The sequence below is a fragment of the Schistocerca gregaria genome, chromosome 1, assembly GCF_023897955.1.
Source record: "Schistocerca gregaria isolate iqSchGreg1 chromosome 1, iqSchGreg1.2, whole genome shotgun sequence".
NCBI classification, from domain to species: Eukaryota; Metazoa; Arthropoda; class Insecta; order Orthoptera; family Acrididae; genus Schistocerca; species Schistocerca gregaria.
The window spans coordinates 1,173,865,356-1,173,886,691 of NC_064920.1; the positions used below are offsets into that span (position 1 = coordinate 1,173,865,356).

Below are 21,336 nucleotides of genomic sequence, written 5' to 3' on the forward strand. Positions count from 1 at the left end.
TGAGTGGTCTCCAAGCTGTTGATCAGTGATGCCTGTGTCATCCTGTGATATCTGCTTTCAGAATCCTCTCTTTGACATTAGTGATACTACCCGCTAAGATGTCTTTTTCTGGGCCCCAAATTGTGTGTATCCCAGTGAATGATCTGGCTGATCATTCATGGTTAGAGAATCGCTTACCCACCAAACATTCGTTTTTATGATCCTAGGTGCAGATTGTGTGTGCAAGTAAGACCTCTACTGGTTAAGAGCTGGATCATCTAGTGAGCTACTTCCCCTTTAATAAATTCAACATTATGAAGCAAACTACGGCTAGAAGGCACTTCTCTTTCAATTCTTCTTGCAAGGAATACACCGTCCCTTACAGACAGTAGCTCATATCCCACTGCACTGCTCGCCCATTCTGGTTCTCCGTGCCAAGTGTATCTTTCCGATTCTTTGTTTCTCATGTTAGCAGATGATGTACAAACAGTTGAAATGGTTATTCGTAGAAACGTAGAAGTAATTGGTTTTCATTCTCAGGTCTAATGTTTTATAGTGCTTTAATGGTGGAGTTGGGTTGTGGAGGTTGGGGTGTCTCCTTTAGTGTGCTACAACCTTGACCCAACTTACTCCACGAGCTGCCTCGGTCACACCTCTTTATTCCATTTTTAATTAGTTTTAGATGTCATTAGCCCTTTTTTGTCACACCTTATCTTAATTTTTTAGGGGTTCCCCTTTATATAGCAATCCAGTTTTGCCAAGACCTTAAGGATTTATTATCCTTGATACTAACTGATGATGATAGACCAGTTGAAGACACTTCTGTGCTTTCTGAGAGAGAGTGGGCTGTATCCTCATCTTTTACATTTCCACTACAACAGACAGGAGGTGTAACATTCGTGGAAGGAACACCTCCTGCCACATGCTGAGCCCTGGGGAAACCTTATGTTGCTACTGTATGTCCTGCTGATCTTTGTTACATTTTTAGCCTTTTCACTTTTGCTGTTACAGATATCCTCCCTACCTCTGCTAGAAAGAATTATTTATTTATTTTACTTTCTTACCACTGCATTGGGTCAGCAGAGGTGAGGGGGGGGGGGGGGGGGGGTAGGCATGGAGACAGTGTCTCAAATTGTAGATGAACCCCGGTGGGCCCTGCCTGCTGTCTGGCCTGCAGACTGGCCCAACCCATATACTTTTATCTCTTATCCAGTTATTTTCCTTCTCTGCTGTGAATCCTTTCAATGCCATGATTTTACTACACCTACATACTATCACATTTTGATCAAATTTCTGTCACTAATTCCAGATGAACTGTTGCATGACGAGGGGCCGATAACCTCACTGTTCAATCGCTTAATCCCTCCCCAACTTAAGACTGTTCGTTTCAGTCTGCTTCGACTCCTCAGATTTACGCAAATGAAACTTGGCTTGTGGACGACCACCACCACACAAATATTTTGTGGACATCACCACTTGGGACATAGACTTAAGTCTATCAACTCTTTATGTCACCTTCCAAAGCAGAACACCTAGCTCACTTGCACCAAATATTCACCAGACTCTGAAATCCTGAATTAGTGATTAGCCCATTAGAGTGAATATTAGGGGTGAATGGAGTTCAGTTCCTTGAATAATTATTAATGTGCAAGCAACCAGGCCACCTCAGGAAAAGGTGGAAGCTGTCCTCAGATGATATGCTGTGTTCAAGTTAGTGGACTGATGTTACTCCAGGGATGACATCTTCCATCCTCCTCCCTCCTGGTCCCCCTTATGCATATAGACTGAGGAAAGGACGTACTGCATGCTTGTTAGAAACACGAGAACTCCCCTTTAAGCAAGATATGGAATCCTGCTTTGTTGTGTATTAAAATGCAGTGAACTTTTTTGTTTCCAGCAGTGTGATTAAATTAAAACTTGCGACGGGGCTACATCATTCTTGTCTATTTTTACCACATATTGACACTTTACATAAAGTGTCAATATACATATACCAGGCACCATTAGGAAGATAACATTTATACAGATTTTGCCACATGTGGAGTGTTCTGTCTTTGGCCCATGGATTGGGGTAAACTCTTGTTTGGTGAGGTACGTAGGGCATTTTATTAGAGGATGGCAAACAGATACATCATTGAAATATGTGTAATTCAATGCAAGATCTAGTAATAAAACCCTATAAAAACATTGTTGACTACATAATCTGTTGTTGTTTGATGGCATTGTAAACTGAAAATAAAGACTGAAGAACATTGACAGTTCATACTACATTCTTTTGGTCTTATTCTGCCAATCAATAATGGAAAAGTCATTAATATGAATCACGTAGTAAAAATCAAACAATGGAAAATCCAGAATGGAATTTAACAATACGAGGACTCAGAGAGCTGAAACTACACTGCGAGCACCAGCACCAGTGCATGATGGGACTGGCGACTGGGTGGGGGTAAGGAGGAAGCTGGGGCAGGGGGAGGGGGAGGGATAGTTTGGTTGGAGTGAAGGACAGTGAAGTGTTGCAGTTTAGACGGAGAGCAGAAGAGAAGGTGCAGAGGGGGGAGAAGCTAAGTAGCTGAAAGGAGAGAAATAAAAGTAAATTAAAAGACTGGGTGTGACAGTGAAATGACAGCTGTCTAGTGTTGGAAAGGGAACAGGAAGGGGGCTGGATGGGTGAGAACAGTGACATAACGAAGGTTGAAGCCAGGAGGGTTACGGGAACATAGGACGTATTGCAGGGAAAGTTCCCACCTGTGCAAGTCAGAAAAGCCAGTGTTGGTGGGAAGGGTCATATGGCACAGGCTGTGAAGCAGTCATTGAGATGAGGGGTATCATGTTTAGCAGCGTGTTCAGCTACAAGGTGATCCATTTGTTTTTTGGCCACAGTTTGTCGGTGGCCATTCATGTGGACAGACAGCTTGTTGGTTGTCATGCCTCATAGAATGCAACACAGTGGTTGAAGCTTAGCTTGTAAATTACATGACTAGTTGCTCAGGTAGCCCTGCCTTCGATGGGATAGGTGGTGTTAGTGACCCGACTGGAGTAATTGGTGGTAGGAGGATGTATGGGACAGGTGTTGCATCTAGGTCTATTACAGGGGTATGAGCCATGAGGTAAGGGATAGGGAGCAGGGGTTGTGTAAGGATGGACGAGTATATTGTGTAGGTTCGGTGGACACCAGAATACCACGGTAGGAGGGGTGGGAAGGATAGTGGGTAGGACATTTCTCATTTCAGGGCACAAATGAGAGGTAATCGAAACCCTGGCGGAGAATGAAATTCAGTTGCTCCAGTTTTGGATGGTACTGAGTTATGAGGGAAATGCTCCTCTGTGGCCGGACTGTGGACTTTGGGAGGTGGTGGGAGACTGGAAAGATAAGGCACGGGAGATTTGTTTTTGTACAAGGATGGGAGGATAATTACAGTCAGTGAAGGTGTCAGTGAGACCATTGGTATATTCAGAGAGGGATTGCTTGTCACAGCAGATGCGACGACCACGGGTGGCTAGGGTGTATGGAAGGGACTTCTTGGTATGAAATGGGTGGCAGCTGTCGAAGTGGAGGTATTGCTCATGGTTAATAGGTTTGTTATGGACGGTGGTACTGATGTAGCCATTGATGAGGTGGTGGTCAACATCTAGGAAGGTGGCTTGTTGGGTTGAGTAGGACCACATGAAGCAAATGGGGGAGAAGTTGTTAGAGATTCTGGAGGAAAGTGAAAAAGGTGTCCTCACCTTCAATCCAGATAGCATAGATGTTATCAATGAATCTGAACTGGGTGAGGGGTTTAGGATTCTGGGTTTCTAGGAAGGATTCCTCTTGATGGCCCATGAATAGGTTAGCATAGGATGGTGCCACGCTGGTGCCCATAGCCATACCATGGATTTGTTTGTAGGTAATGCCTTAAAAGGAGAAGTAATTGTGGATGAGGATGTGGTTGGTTATGGAGACTAGGAAGGAGGATGTTGGTTTGGAATCCATAGGGCGTCTGGAAAGGTAGTGCTTGATAGCAGTGAGGCCATGGACATTAGGAATGTCAGTGTACAGGGAGGTGGCATCAGTAGTGACGAGCAGGGTACTGTGTGGTAAAGGGAAAGGAACTTGTGAGAGTCGGTCGAGGAAATGGTTGGTATCTTTTATATAGGAGGATAGGTTCTGGGTAATAGGTTCAAGGTGTTGGTCTACGAGAGAAGTGATTCTCTCAGTAGGGGCACAGTAACTGGCCACAATGGGGCGTCCTGGGTGGTTGGGTTTGTGGACTTTCGGAAGCATGTAGAAGGTGGGAGTGCGGGAAGTGGTAGGGGTAAGTAGAGAAATGGACTCTGGGGAGAGGTTCTGGGATGGGCCTTAGGATTTGAGTAGTAACTGCAGATCCTGCTGGATTGCTGGAATGGGATCACTGTGGCATGGTTTGTAGGTGGAAGTATCTGACATCTGATGGAGTCCTGCCACATAATCCTTGCAGTTCAAAACTACGGTGGTGGAGCCTTTGTCTGCAGGTAGGATTATAAGATCGGGAACAGTTTTTAGATGGTGGACTGCGGTTCTTTCTGCAGATGTAAAGTTAGTTTGTATGTTGAGGGATTTGGGGAATGATGGTGAAGCAAGGTTTGGGGATAAGAAATTCTGGAAAGTTAACAGGGTGTGGTTTGGAGGCAGTGGGGGTGCATCACAGTTGGATGGAGGAGTGAAGTCAGTTAGGCAAGGTTAAATATTGGTCATTTGGTTGAGTCCGATTGGTCGAGTTGGTGGCAAAAAGTGTTTCCACTGTTGGGACCGGGAGAACGTCTTTAATTATTCCTGCATGGTTGAATTTGGGAGTGGGGCAAAAGGTGAGGCCTTTGGAAGGGGCTGATATTTCTGTGGGACTAAGGGTTCTGGAAGAGAAAGGTTCAAGACTGTGTTGCGGGTCTGTTTAGGTTTTCAGTTCTGTATGGTGGTGGGAGTGAGTTTTGGAGGGTGGGATAAGTGTAGTAGGTCTGCGAGACAGTTTGTCACCTATGAGGGCGTGTGGGGGAGGTTTGGAGATCGTTATAGAAGTGATGGACACTGGTACTCCGATGCGGGAGTAGGAATTGAGCAGGATGGAGCACTTTTTGAGTTTGCATTGTGCATGTTGCTTAAGTTCCTGTAGGGCAAGAGTTTCATTGTGTGTTATGGGTTCCAGGAATTTGGGATTACATAGCAGGAGAATTTTGTGGATGGAGAGAAGGTACTTCAAGGAGGATTGGGCTTGGTTGATATGGTTTTGCAGGACTGTGTTGGTGAGGGCTAAGGATTGGCGGAATCTGAACAGGTGGAAGTCATTGTGGAATGAGGGGTGGCAACAAGAGATAGGAAATTTGATGGTAAGGCCATTAGGGTGGGATTTCATGAGCCAAGTAACAATGCAGGAACAGTATGTTATCTGAATAGGGATAAGGAAACTTTTCTGTATAAATGCAGATAGAAGGAGCAAGGATCCATGGAGGGGCAAAAATGCGAAAAAATACATATGAAAGTAGAATTACGTCCGAAAAATTGTGCAAGAATACACCCAAATACGTGTGAAAAGTTCAAAATGGATGCACGGGAGGGGGGGGGGAGGAGGGGGAAGAGATGAAATCGGAGGAAGACGACGATAGTGGAAGGCATAAACTCAATAAAATTGGCGAGAAGTCACAAAGTTCAAAGTAGAGAATAACTAATCATTAATAAATATATCTATATTACTGTGAGTAGCACGTTTGAGGGCGGATAAACGTAGAGAAGGGGGATGGCAGATGTGATTGGATGAGGTGGATTTAGTGGGTGCGAACAGAGATAGGATGGAGAAAGTGTGGTGGGGTGGGGCGGGGTTCGTGGTTAGAGATGTAAGTGCGAGAAATAACACGCAAAAATACGAGAACTGACACAGTGTGATCAGCTTGAAGGTATGGGCTAAATTATATCAGCGGGAGTAATGTGGGACATAGATGCTGCACCAAAAGTCAGCGTGGTCATGAGGCCGTCTGTTGCACGTGGCAGAGTCCGTCAATACAGTGTGGCTCATAATAGTGTGTGCAGTGTGGTTTGTAAGGCAACAAGAGAAACACAGGAAAGAAAAGAAAGGAGGATGGACATTGAGTATAGCGATGCAAAAGAAAGTAGTTGCAAAGGAAAAAAGCACAGGATCGAAGAAAAGCTGTCAGGCAAAAATCAAACAATGGAAAATCCAGGATGGAATGTAACAATACGAGGGAAGGAAAGTTGCTGCTCCCCATATCATAGCTTTCAGCCATTAAGGCCTTTGTCAACAGTACACACACACACACACACACACACACACACACACACACACACACACACACACACACACACACACACCATCATCATCAAATAGTTTTTATATTGAGAATTGTTAAACACTCCTGCAAAACAAGCTGCTGGGAAAGAACTTTGTGTTGGGGGGGGGGGGGGGGTCGGGGGGCTATGTTTGTTTGCATATTGTGAGAGGCATCCTAGGTGCCTTTCCAACACGTTTTTGAGTGTCTTTCAAAGACAGTCCTTGTGCTTTGGAGTGGTCTGACAAATGCAACATAACAGCAATTTGAACCCGGTCAAAGTGACCTTAAGCCTGAGATATTCAAGCCAAAGATGGGAGATTTTGAATTGGCACACTCCTTTTATTCTGTGCAGTAGTTCTTTCACTTAATTTTTCACTATACCGTAATAGTAGGAACTATATGAAACTATAAATCTCATTTTGAATGTTTGTTTTTTAACTATGAATGTAGTAACTTGTTTCGTGACCTTGTAGCTTGGCTCAAGGTGGGGCCATGAAATGTGAAGGGAGAGGAGGGGGCGGGGTTTGTGGTTAAATCACTAGAGGTTTTTATAGTGCAACAAATGTAACTGTTATATTTCCATTTCATACCATTTTACTGCTTAGAGAAGTCCTGTCAGTACTATACATACCTCGATTGAAAAGAGTTATTGGTGCAAAGATGGAATATCTGTCATGCCTGGATCAGTTTTCTGTTAGAGTTGTTAAAAATTTGACATCAAGGATGCACAGCTGTTAAAAGTACTTTTTTTCACAGCTGAGTTAATTTTGTTTTAAATTTTAATAAACACATTAAATTTCAGGGTCTTACACCTGGAACACCAATCTTCATCACAAAATTTGTACCTGCTGAAGTTCAAACACCATGCTTGGGAGCAGCTGCACTTCTACCTCCTAACCCAACGGCTGGTCCTCCTGCCCTTAAGACTGTTTTCCCTGGAAATGTTTCACTGGTTAGTAGCAGCAGTTTCTAATTGTGTCAGATAAGTATGTAAATTATTCTTATATTAGCTATGCTTTTGGCGATGAAATGGAAAGAAGGTACTGTTGAAGAGATCTTAGTTTCATTATCTGAATGTGTAGTATTGTGATTCAGTGCAGTGTGTAGTAGACTGGTTTCAGCACTCACACATGCTACACATTCCACACCTATCTACTAAAAATATTTGTAATTTAATAAGAGCATGAATATAGTATTTAGTGTAACACATTCCATCATGTCATTGAAAATAATCAACTTTCCCTTCTGCCAGAAGGAGGAGCCACAGGTTCTGAAAGCTTGCAAATTTCAATACCTTTATATGTGTGCTCTCCTGCCACTGCTTGGTGAGTGTTTTTTTTTTATCTGTCCTGTTTCATTATATTCAGTTTTCAGAAGATATCGTAGTTCACTCCTGCTGACTAGCTAAAACATTACATGTCATATGATAAAATAGCTTTGGCACATACATTATTAATTATATGGTGTTATACAAACAATATTTGCAACACGAGAGGTCTCTCTACTTACCAGTACGGAAATAGAAACTACAGGAGGTGTGGAGATGCACACAAGTAAGAAGTCATCCTCAATCCCTTAGACTCACAGGAATTTTAAAAAAAATGTCATTCTTTGGCAGTCAGAAATTAATTGATAACAAGAGATGAAAGTTAAGATGTACGCTTGTACAAAATTTTTCCTTCCCTCCTGCAAACCATATCATGAGAGATATCATAGTGCAGAAAATATGTGAGACATAACAGTTGACATGAGCATGACTCTCAGTTTATCTGCTTCGGAACACAAGGTTGGTAAAAACTTACATAAAAAAACAAACCCCAAAGCCTTCTGCATGCTTTTAGGTGGCTGTCACTAGTGGGCAGCTGTTGAAGCATCATAGTCCATGGGGCTTATTCAGATAAACAGAGCTCTGTCTGGATGGACATTTTCCCTCCAAATTTTTCCCAAAGTAGCAAAGGTTTGTAAGCAATTGTTTCGTCTTTGAAAGGATTCAGACTACTTCGAAATAGCGTGCTACAGTTGGAGGTAGAGCTATCAGAAGTGTCATACTATTTTTAGGCACTAAAAATATTCGATTATCTAAAATCAAATGAAATGTATAGCATTGTTAATTTTAGGAAGGAGGCAGTTCCTGCCACAAGACAGTGAAAGCTGACCTGGAAAAAAAAAAAAAAAAATATGAATGGGAAAATGTAGGTACCATAGAAGTGAAGAACATAACCGAGAAAGTAAGAGGATCGCTAGGAAAAAAATTGCATTTACTTGGAACATCTACTCTCTCATATTTCCATACTTTATTAAAACTGAGTTTATGTGACTCAGTGTCAGACCCTCTGTATCAGACACTACATTATGTTTGAATTACCAAAACTGTGATCATTTGTTGTATGTTTGCTGCAGTGGGGAAACTTTTTGTGCTATCATGGAACAAAGGTGCTAATCATATACATCTCCACCAAAGTGTGTAAATTGTTCAGTTGATCACCCTATGCTGAAGTAGGGATTGCCGTGTTAAGCTGAGTTGTGAAAACATCGGTAACTGAAGGTGACAAGGGAAATCATATATGGTAAGGCTAAGAAATTCAGCAAAGTTATGTAGTCAGCAGCATTTGCCACATCTTTTGCAACAGTTCTTTAAAAAATCTCATCAAAAACAGTGCCTTGACTGAAATTTGGACTTCAGAATTGGCCCTGAGTACAAAGGGAAAACTTTCTCTGAACAGTTATGCTTCAAAGGCAACAGATTTTCCAAACATTCAATCTCAATAATGTGAACTGTCAACAAACTTGTTCACACACATATCACCACCGCCAAGGAAAGAGAAAAACCAAAAACTGGAGAAAACCAAGTAAATCAAATTAAAAAGATTGGCTCACTGAGCACTGCTACAATACAGTGGTGAAGGCAGTGGCTTGAAAATTGATCTCATGCTGGAAAAACCAAAAACCTCAATTGATCAGAGGCACTTTAGTGAGTTCAGAACTTTCATGAAGGATCTCAAACTGATAGCACTGTAAAAACCTCTATGCTTCTGTCTGCAGGAGACACTTGGAAAGCTGTAATGATTTCTGTGTTAAGAGCCTATTCTCTCCATGAGCAAGAAAACCTTAGTGGCAATAGACCCAAGAGTAGGATGGTGTTATTCATGAGTAATGCATGCCACATGTCACCTGTTCCACTCATGGCTAGCTTGAAGGCAGCAGCAATTGTCATTCATATTTCACTGAAAATCACCATATACATAGCATTTTTGCCTCATTAGTCTCTCGATAAATAGAGTCTCCTATATGTAATTAGTAACTCCTCCCATCATGTGTACTTCTTGGGGATTTCATTTTACATAACATGTTTTCGGATTTGGATAAAACCTGACTACAGGGTAAAGTCCTCAAGAAACTAATTGAGTCACAAGACACTTGCATCTTGAAGCTGAGATCAAGCTATGGATTTCAGGTCAAGACTTGAGTGGACCACGTTACAAATGTGATCTACTGTGCCTCTGAGACATTAATACTTCACCTCTACAATGGAATAACAAATGTGAATCAGCATTCGGAGACAATGGGTGACTGCAGAAGCGCTGGACCAGAACACCAAGAGAGAATTTAGTGGTCTTTTGGGGAAATTAAGAAAAAAACGCACACAATTAGAGATAGCGGAGAAAGGTCATAGCAAGAGTTTCTGAATTCCATTAATTGGTTCATACCGGCTTCAAAGTTTTGGTAATCAATCGGGATGATCTTTGTTAAAGGTAGATTCACATCTATCTCTGCCACAACGAATGGTGGTACTTTTTTTCTCTTTAACTTCATGACCTGGTACAGGACAGAAATCTGTTATATATCGTTTTTTTGAACTATATATGATCACAAAGAACACCTTATCCAGTTCCCATGTAAGTTCAGGAAGTATCATTCCACCCTAGACAAACTGACCCTTCTGGTGGCAGTGGTATACTTAATGACTCCAAGGAATAGCTTTAGTTGAATGTTTCCAGAGAGTCTTAAGGATTCACGGAGTGGCTTCAGTGCTAACATATATATAACCGTTGTGGCCCTCAAGAGGTGAGATGGGCCCGTATGAAAACTTCCCTCACATGCCCCAACTTCCAGTGCTCTGGAGTGCATCCAGAGAATTTACTGAGCAGGGAATCTTTTTCAGATTATCGAGGCCACCTTGTTCTCTCTATTGAGGCAAGAGCTAGAAGGTGTCACTCTGTTGTGTTCTGGGGCACTCCGGACTTTGAAGCAATGGGAGTGCGGATGCAGCTTTCATATAGGCTTGTGATCATTCAAGGCCTGCCTGCAGTCAGTTAAGTAACTGGGAAAGATAGAGAGGGCTGTCACTAGTATAAGGGAGAGAAAGTGGCTGGAAATCACCAGGCTGTAGTACACTTCCATCCCATCACTCAGATGAAACAAGTTTATTTTATGTCACCTTTGTATAGTGCAGAGCCCATTGACCTATGGCTTCCTACACTGTTGTAAAAAGTCTGCAGAATGCACCACAATTTGTGTTATTGTATCAGTGCACCATATATTAACTGAATGTTGTTCATATGCTAACGGAGGGCATTAAAGGAGTTTGCTAGAGACTTGCCCTCTATTTGATGAGATGGTTGACTGTGTGGATCGCGGAGTTCAACACTTTGTGAGATATCAGGTCTCCAAAAAAAGTCTGTAGGTGACCAATTCAAATTGCTGGCTCCTCCTCTCTTCTTCTTTTTTTGTAGTGTCAGTCAGATGCATGTAAATTGAAGAAAACTAGTACTTTTATCCAGCTTTCTTGATTTTTGTGTGTATATATTATGTTAAGACTATCATAATTTGGTGCTTGCTGACAATCGTATACATTTTCATTGTTTGTTGAAATGTAATTATTTAAAATTAAAAATAATTTAATTATTTCAGTTTTTGAGACACTCATACTAGTAACATTGCTGTAGGTTCATTAACCAGTTAACCAAATAACTGCCTATTTCACTAGCAGTGTGTATCATAAAGTGTGCATATCAAGTGTGTAGTCTGATCTGTAAAGATTTGTCAGTGATGCCATGTAACATGTTTGCTTGAAAATATGAAATATTAACAGTAATACTCTTAATTATAAAAGGAAAATGTTGTTCTTCATGTGTCCCAGAAGAACATAATCTCACGATTATTCATTTTTCTATAAATGCACTGAATACAATTGTTCATTTATTTATAAGATTACCCATCCCTCTTACTAGCTTTTCACCAATAAAAGAAAATGTTAAGTGGCCCCCAAACCTGAGACAGAAGTAGAACAAGCTCTGTTGCCTTTATGCTGAATCATGCAGACCTGGTATAAGACTCTGGAGTCATGTTTGGGAAGCCAACACTTCAAATTGCTGTCTGACCATCCATATTTAGATTTTCTGTGACACTTCCCTCAGTAGTTTGACATGTCCTGGGATGATTCATTTAAAAGTCCAATTTCTTTCCCAAATCTGAGCTTATGAGCTGTCTCCAACGACCCATTCGTTTAATTCGTTCACCCATTTCATTCATTTTCACCCATTTTGTTCATTTTTGTCCATTTAATTGATATACTTATTCCAATACAATTTGCAGGATTTGATGGTGATTGTGAGAGAGAGGGAGCGAGTGAGCCCTCTTTTCAGGCCTGGTGCAGAATTGCAACCCTCTTTGCTCTCCCCAATTTTGAAAAATTCAGGCATCTACTGACATGTGAAAACTATTTCACATGACAATGCTCTGATTCTTACATTATCCCCATTGTCAACATTGCATTGATAATGGGGAATATAGTGATGGATTGTCCCAACCTGGGACAATGTTTACACGGGTGGGCAATTGAGGGCTCAGCTCTCCTTGTTGGTCTGACCTTGAAGAAGCAGCATTTCATAAACTCCCAAATGATGGTTTCACACGTTCTCATAAAAACTGTTACTGTATTCCAATGGGACACCTTCACAATAGTATTGCTTGTAAGGCAAGACTTTTTTTGTATATTCCACATATGCATATACTCATATTAAGCAAAAGGTGACTTAGGTAAGAAGGTATGGTTTGAGGTATCAGAAGCCTCAACGTGTGTGTTATAGTGTGTAGTTGATTAGAGTGGGAAGAGTATTTGATGTCATTCATTTTGTATCTAGCATGATACAGTGAAATTACACCAGTGGCATAGCAGCTAATGAATAAACAGGGTATTACAAAAAGGTACGGCCAAACTTTCAGGAAACATTCCTCACACACAAATAAAGAAAAGATGTTATGCGAACGTGTGTCTGGAAACGCTTAATTTCCATGTTAGAGCTCATTTTAGTTTCGTCAGTATGTACTGTACTTCCTCGATTCACTGCAAGTTGGCACAATTGAAGGAAGGTGATGTTGACTTTGGTGCTTGTGTTGACATGTGACTCATTGCTCTACAGTACTAGCATCAAGCATATCAGTACGTAGCATCAACAGGTTAGTGTTCATCACGAATGTGGTTTTGCAGTCAGTGCAGTGTCTACAAATACGGAGTTGGCAGATTCCCATTTGATGTATGGATTAGCACGGGGTAATAGCCATGGCGCGGTACATTTGCATCGAGACAGATTTCCAGAACGAAGGTGTCCCGACAGGAAGACGTTCCAAGCAATTGATAGGCGTCATGGGGGAGCACGGAACATTCCAGCCTATGACTTGCGACTGGGGAAAACCTAGAACGACGAGGACACCTGCAATGGATGAGTCAATTCTTCGTGCAGTTGACAATAACCCTAATGTCAGTGTCAGAGAAGTTGCTGCTGTACAAGGTAACGTTGACCACGTCACTGTATGGAGAGTGCTACGGGAGAACCAGTTGTTTCCGTACCATGAACAGCGTTTGCAGGCACTATCAGCGGCTGATTGGCTTCCATGGGTACACTTCTACGAATGGTTCATCCAACAATGTGTCAATCCTCATTTCAGTGCAAATGTTCTCTTTACGGATGAGGCTTCATTCCAACGTGATCAAATTGTAAATTTTCACAATCAACATGTGTGGGCTGAAGAGAATCCGCACGCAATTGTGCAATCACGTCATCAGCACAGATTTTCTGTGAACGTTTGGGCAGGCATTGTTGGTGATGTCTTGATTGTGCCCATGTTCTTCCACCTACGCTCAATGGAGCATGTTATCATAATTTCATATGGGATACTCTACCTTTGCTGCTAGAACATGTACCTTTACAAGTACGACACAACATGCGGTTCATGCGCGATGGAGCTCCTGCACATTTCAGTCGAAGTGTTTGTACGCTTCTCAACAACAGATTCGGTGACCGATGGATTGGTAGAGGTGGACCAATTCCATGGCCTCCACTCTCTCCTGACCTCAACCCTCTTGACTTTCATTTATGGGGGTATTTGAAAGCTCTTGTCTACGCAACCCCGGCACTACATGTAGATACTCTCCATGCTCGTATTGTGAACGGCTGTGATACAATACGCCATTCTCCAGGGCTGCATCAGCGCATCCGGGATTCCATGTGACGGAGGGTGGGTGCATGTATCCTCGCTAATGGAGGACATTTTGAACATTTCCTGTAACAAAGTGATTGAAGTCACACTGGTACGTTCTGTTGCTATGTGTTTCCATTCCATGATTAATGTTATTTGAAGAGAAGTAATAAAATGAGCTCTAACATGGAAAGTAAGCGTTTCCGGACACATGTCCACGTAACACATTTTCTTTCTTTGTGTGTGGGGAATGTTTCCTGAAAGTTTGGCTGTACCTTTTTGTAACACCCTGTCTTATAGCTCAGATCTCTTCCAAATGCTGAAGTATTTGTTCAAAAGGAAATATAGTTTTAATGACACTGAGTACAATGAAACTAATATGGGACGGTAGAAAATACTTAACCTGGTTTTTCATCTCATTTGTCTTGAATATGACAATTTTCTGGTAGGTTACATAAATGTGAAGTGCTATGCTGGTCCGTTAGTCTCACAGAAAAACGAATGTAGAATTAATAGTTGAACTTACAAGAAATATGCAGCCATGTAAATAGAACTTGTCCTACTAAGGCTCCTAATGTGTCATTAAATTGAAGTAAAATTCAATTTCTGTGACCACAAGGATATCAGTACTGGGCAGCTAAATGTGTTCAGTGGTACACACAAGTTTCTTTCAGGTGAATTGAATAAGCTTTATGTGGCAAATGAGGTGATGGCCACTTGGGTGATACTCTTTACAGTTAGTCTTTGTTAGCTGTTGAATGAAAATGGATTGGTACACGAACAGTTAAGGTTACACAAATCTCCTTTCCATTTTACCTGGATTTATCATACATATGAGAAAAATAGTAGCAAACATTCTTTGTCATACTGTGTCTTTGCTGAAAATACTCTTTCACTGTGTGTTACATTTCATTTTAATTCCCCGTCAGGTGTGTTAATTTCTTTTATCTAGTTACTTTCTGTAACTAGCTGGGTAAGTGAATTCTAAAGTCAAAGGAGAGCAATGGCATACCATCTCCAAAGGATCATGCCTTTTAAAGCACTGATACTTTTTTGCTTAAAAGGCGGGATCATCTGTCTGTTATTGTTTACCCCTGCTTTGAAAATATACGCCCACATGGAACAGATGTGGCCATAATACAAAGACGTTGTTATATTATTTCAAACAGTGTGGGAAAAAACACATGATTTTCTTTCCACCACAACAATGGATCTTGTAATCTGTGTATCAGTCGCATCTTCGTATATGTGTCAAGCTCTACTATACTTGAATTTGCAACTCTTCCCATGTTGCCATGCTGACAGAGAATAAGTTAAAATTGGTTTTTGTAATACTAAAATCCTTTAAACTTCTTGGCTTTGAACATGTTTATTACGTGCCAGTAAGTGCTTCATAATTTGGTCTCTGTGGCTCTTTGGAAGAGCCTCTGTACATTAGAAAGTCATATGTAAATTTTAACGAGAAAAGTAAATGTTATTTTGCAGGCTCATATAAAGATACAGTTTCCAACTATCTTCTGTTGAACATACATGTTTAGCCAGCTATCTGGTTTTTTGCCTACCTCCCCACCTACAAGGATTACATCTTCCACAGACCTCGTGTATCACTTACAGCAAGTGATCAATGTTGACACTGTAGCTTTCTTATCCAACTGAGAGGAAAGGAAATATTCTCTACATCACTTATTAAGAAAAAATATGTTCCTCCACTGGAATAAAGACCTTCATGATTGAACCTAAGACTGGGTTATTCTACTGATACAATGTCTGTAAATGCTTGATACGTTTTAGGGTGGTAATATTTTCAGGACAGTATAGTTAATTCATGAAGATGATGGTACAAAATTTAAAATAAATCTGCTCTGGAATTTGTTTGTGCCTATCAGATGAATGCTGTTATTGATATCATTAAAAGAAGTAGAATTAGATATTGATGGCAAGATAAAGTGTTTTGACCACATAACTGCTATCAAAATATAAAATCCGAGTAGGAAAATTTAAGAAAATCTGAATCAGAAAAATGAAGTAAGATATTATGCTTCAATATTATTATTTTCATTGCTATACTCATTTTGGGATTTCTTACTATTATTTTTTTAATACTCTGATCATCTTGTGTTAATATGTTGTGTTTATTGTAATGACAATATGTGATCATATCACATTTACACAGAACACAAACAAATAATAGTAAAATGAAAAAATGAGAAATGAAAAATTAATGACATCAGCTACTGTTCAGAATGTTCCACACTAGTTGTGATACATTTCATACTTTTCAAAAATAATTTCTGTTAAGCATTAGTTGCAGTACTGCAATGGTCAAACTACTCTAGGTCCATATGTATAAAAGTATTTACTGCCACCTACAGGCCAGCAGTGCAAGAGGTCATTACACTTGCTACTTGTCAGTAGAACATTAACTGTCATACTCATACTTTTATGTTGTAGTTAAAAAAGATAACCTTAACTGTTATAGGTAACTGGCAGTCAGTAATGTGTATGAAGGGCTGAGCTATTTTGTTGCATTTGTTTACAAATATTGTAAAATTTGACCATAACTAGTGGCAAATATAGGAACTATTAGTAGGGTATGATATGAGTTTCATACCGAGTCGTTTTGTTAGGGCGAATGTGCAAATGGATCTGTGGAATGTGCAATAAGTAGCTATAACAGTTGGCTATCATATCAAATCAAAGCTATATAGGGTGCTCCTTTCATCAGTATATGTGTAAAATCATAATACAGGGTGAGCAAAAAGTCTTGCCCTGATTATAAAAATTTATTACAGAATAACTGTTTGACATAAAAATTTACATTTGATGCCGTTACATTGGTTAGTGTTACCAGTTTTTTTTATTTTTTTATTTTTTTTTTTAAAGACCTCTTACGTTAGTAAACCTCAACGAGTGATCCCTTGGTAGCTCGGAGAATGTCGAGGCAGTATTCCAGTCCCTGCCAGGTGTTTCGTAACATGTGTTCTGTCACAGTACCCACAATAGCTTGTATCCTAGACTTCAGTTTGTAGATGTTAGCAACTAGTGTGAAGAACACTCTGTCCTTGACATAGCCCCAGAAAAAAAAGTAAAGGGGCGTAATGTCTGGAGAGAGGAGTAATGTCCAGATCGGTGGATTGGAAGGAACGGTTCAACACCCTGGTCATCCCACTCTCCAGACATTACGCCCCTTGGCTTTTGGGGCTATATCAAGGACAGAGTCTTCATGACACCAGTTGCTGACGTCGATGAACTGAAGGCTAGGATACAAGCTGCTGTGGGTACTGTGGCAGAATACATGTTACGAAACACCTGGCGAGAACCGGAATACCACCTCGACATTTTCTGAGCTACCAAGGGAGCACACATTGAGGTTTACTAATGTAAGTGGCCTTAAAAAACAACTAGTAACACTAACTTATGTAATGTCATCAAATGTAACTTATAATGTCAAACGGTTATCCTTTTTATAATCAGGGCAAGACTTTGTGCTCACTCTGTACTACTGTAGTTCCATAAACACATCACACTGTTACAAATTAATCTTTCAGGAAACCTTTCTCTCCATTGGCTGATGATTTTAGAAAAAAGCAATGCTCGTTAAAATTATCGTCAGTTGTTAAAAGTCTTGAATCGATGTGCAGCTCTTTGATGCTATTCACCCCATCATACCATTGCTACAAAATATACCTAATATTAATTTTTAATCCTTTTTCCAATTGAGCCTGTGGAGAATGCTTGTTCATTGTGGAACAACTATTGAAAGCACCAATGTTATTTATTAGATTGCAGAAATTCTTTCATTTTCTCCTTTCATATAAATGACACACTTAGATTTCTAAACGAATTGAATGAAACTATGGATCTATATGGATAGTTTATAACAACTTGAGTCATATTAATCTTTTTTCAACATTCTCTCTGTAAATCCCTTTTGTGGGTAATATATTAATTTTTCTCTGTTTTAGTCTTTCCTTCCTTTTTTCTATGACTTTGGTTTGTCTTTGACTGTACTCTTCTTTGTGATGGTCTCTGACCTCAAAACAGCTTTAGATTTTACAGTTATGTGAACTGACCTGCTCTTAACATTGACTCTGCTCTTTTTCTTGTTTGCTACGCATGAGATTTGTCATTTTTAATAATTCTGAATAGCCTTCCCACCAACACCAACCTATCCGAACTCCGGAGATGGGAACTCGCCCTTCAGTATATCCTCTCTTCTCGATTTCCGCCAGGCCTCAACCTCCGCTAATTTCAAGTTGCCGCCGCTCATACCTCACCTGTCTTTCAACAACTTCTTTGCCTCTGCACTTCCGCCTCGACTGACATCTCTGCCCTTACTCTTTGCCTTTAAATATGTCTGCTTGTGTGTGTGTGTGTGTGTGTGTGTGTGTGCGCGTGTGTGCGCGCGCGCGAGTGTACACCTGTCCTTTTTTTCCCTAAGGGAAGTCTTTCCGCTCCCGGGATTGGAATGACTCCTTACCCTCTCCCTTAAAACCCACATCCTTTCGTCTTTCCCTCTCCTTCCTGAAGAAGCAACCATCGGTTGCGAAAGCTAGTAACTCTGTGTGTGTGTTTTGTTCATGTGCCTGTCTGTCGGCGCTTTCCCGCTTGGTAAGTCTTGGAATCTTTGTTTTTAATATATTTTTCCCATGTGGAAGCTTCTTTCTATTATATTTACATCATCATTAATTTGAACCCAACAATTACGTTTGTTATTGTCTCTGTTGCATTTCGAAATCTTCTCTATCGTCTTACTTCCTCTTTTCGTTTGTACAAGAAGTTTCACTTTGTATTCATCTTCCATTTTTCCGTAATCTACCATACATTTTATCCTACCTAATTATATTCAATAATACGTAATTTACTTCCAAACCATAACCTAAAATTTTCAACGCTTTCAACATAACCGCTGCTATAAAATCCATTGTTCCAAGTTTACAAACATTTCGTGTAAACTCGTGAATACTATTTCACAGCTTCAGTTCCTTTCACCCATTACGCAACCATCTCAGTTTTTTCCAACAACTTTCGTTTTATTTCCATTCCCATTTTTCCCACATAGCCGATCATTTTTTAGCAGCTTCCCACAGGTTCACACGTTATTATTTCTTCATCAAACAATTGTTAGCCTCATTCTCATAACCTGCCAGTACATAACCAGTCCTTTGAATACATTTACACACATATTCTTCGAGATTTTATTCGAAATTTTTTTTCGAATTTTAGTTTTTCGGAAATTATTTTTTCGAAACTTTTTTCGAAATTTTCTTGAAATTTTCTTGAATTTCCCCACCCTTTAACGTGATCTGGAGACAACATAACTACCCAACCTTTGCACCCATTGTTGTTCACCAACCTAAGTTCAGCACATGATCAACATAGCTCATCTCAAACCAACACTTTTTCGACTTTTGTTCACACCTTTATCTCTCCCTATATAAATCTCTATTTACTTTCACTTTAACCTCATATTACCCTTTCCACCTACTAATACCATGTCAACCTCACAACATCCCTACAACGACCCCATTAAATTTTATTTACATTCCCTCCGCAAACATGCCTTCACCCTAGCCAGATTACGCTCCCATATTTTATTTACTCAGGCTTGTCTGACATTTGGCATTACTCCCAAAGGCCTCACACTTAAAGTTCCCATCTCTGGCTGCAATCCTTCTTTCCATCAGTCCTTATACCAGTTCCAAACAGCACAATCCATAGCCCTCACCCTCCTAATCCTTCACCTATACATCGACTCGGCCAATGAACACACCCGTCAACTCCTATCCCAAATCAAAGTCCTCAATCTTTCCTCTCCCACATCCACACCGCCTGTACATAGCATCCTCCTACAGGCCAACCGCAAATTAGAACAACATGCCACCCTCCACCTCAAAAAACTATCCAATCTCCTGGTTTCCCACCTCCGGAAAGGCAACTCACTCACCCTCCACAACCTTTCCAACAAACCTCAACCTCCTCTCATTGCACACAGACCCAGTCTCTCCCATCTACTCAATCTCCCACTTCCAGCTCCACTCCCCCCAACACCTCAAAATTCTAGTCAACACAATCTGGAACCACAACACCCCAATTCAGTAGTTAACCTTTCCTCCAAACCCCTCTCCCAATCCGAAACCTCTGTCCTATCCAAAGGCCTCACCTTCAGCCCCACTCCCAGGTTCAACCAAACTGCCCTTGTCAAAGATTTACTGTCCTACACTCGTAGTCTCTGCTGGAAATATCACTTTGCCACGAAGAAAAACAATCCTGATCCCACTCCTAATGATCCAACTCCCCAAGACACTATCCAAATTGAACCCTGCCTGCAACAGTTCCGTCCTCCATCACAGCGGGACCCACCTCCTCTTCCTCAAAATCACCCTCTCCAAACCTTCCAGGAATTTCTCACTTCCAGCCTTGCCTCTCAATCTTTCTTGAAAAACCTTAATCCTACTCCCAACATCACCACAGCCGAAGCCCAGGCTATCCATGATCTGAAAGCTGACCGATCCATCATCATTCTTCCGGCTGACAAGGGTTCCACGACCGTGGTACTTGATCGTCGGGAGTATGTGGCTGAGGGACTGCGTCAGCTTTCAGACAACTCTACATACAAAGTTTGCCAAGGTAATCCCATTCCTGATGTCCAGGCGGAGCTTCAAGGAATCCTCAGAACCTTAGGCCCCCTACAAAACCTTTCACCTGACTCCATCAAACTCCTGACCCCACCGACACCTCGCACTCCTACCTTCTACCTACTTCCTAAAATTCACAAACCCAAACATCCTGGCCGCCCCATTGTAGCTGGTTACCAAGCCCCCACAGAACGTATCTCTGCCTACGTAGATCAACACCTTCAACCCATTACATGCAGTCTCCCATCCTTCATCAAAGACACCAACCACTTTCTCGAACGCCTGGAATCCGTACCCAGTCTGTTACCCCCGGAAACCATCCTTGTAACCATTGATGCCACTTCCCTATACACGAATATCCCGCACGTCCAGGGTCTCGCTGCAATGGAGCACTTCCTTTCACGCTGATCACCTGCCACCCTACCTAAAACCTCTTTCCTCGTCACCTTAGCCAGCTTCATCCTGACCCACAACTTCTTCACTTTTGAAGGCCAGACATACCAACAATTAAAGGGAACAGCCATGGGTACCAGGATGGCCCCCTCGTGTGCCAACCTATTTATGGGTCGCTTAGAGGAAGCCTTCTTGGTTACCCAAGCCTGCCAACCCAAAGTTTGGTACAGATTTATTGATGACATCTTCATGATCTGGACTCACAGTGAAGAACAACTCCAGAATTTCCTCACCAACCTCAACTCCTTTGGTTCCATCAGATTCACCTGGTCCTACTCCAAATCCCATGCCACTTTCCTAGACGTTGACCTCCATCTGTCCAATGGCCAGCTGCACACATCCGTCCACATCAAACCCACCAACAAGCAACAGTACCTCCATTATGACAGCTGCCACCCATTCCATATCAAACGGTCCCTTCCCTACAGCCTAGGCCTTCGTGGCAAACGAATCTGCTCCAGTCCTGAATCCCTCGACCATTACACCAACA

The 21,336-nt window shown here is 41.2% G+C and overlaps 1 protein-coding gene across 6 annotated transcripts in view; it reads left to right on the forward strand.

Moving 5' to 3' along the window:
• Nucleotides 1-21,336, forward strand: part of LOC126284451 (zinc finger protein 333-like) — a 166,677-nt gene that overhangs the window by 7,930 nt on the left and 137,411 nt on the right. For all 6 annotated transcript variants that reach the window (XM_049983375.1, XM_049983383.1, XM_049983393.1 and 3 more), the window contains exon 2: nucleotides 7,079-7,228. In XM_049983375.1, the coding sequence (XP_049839332.1) occupies nucleotides 7,079-7,228 (150 nt within the window). The remainder of the gene's footprint in view (nucleotides 1-7,078; nucleotides 7,229-21,336) is intronic.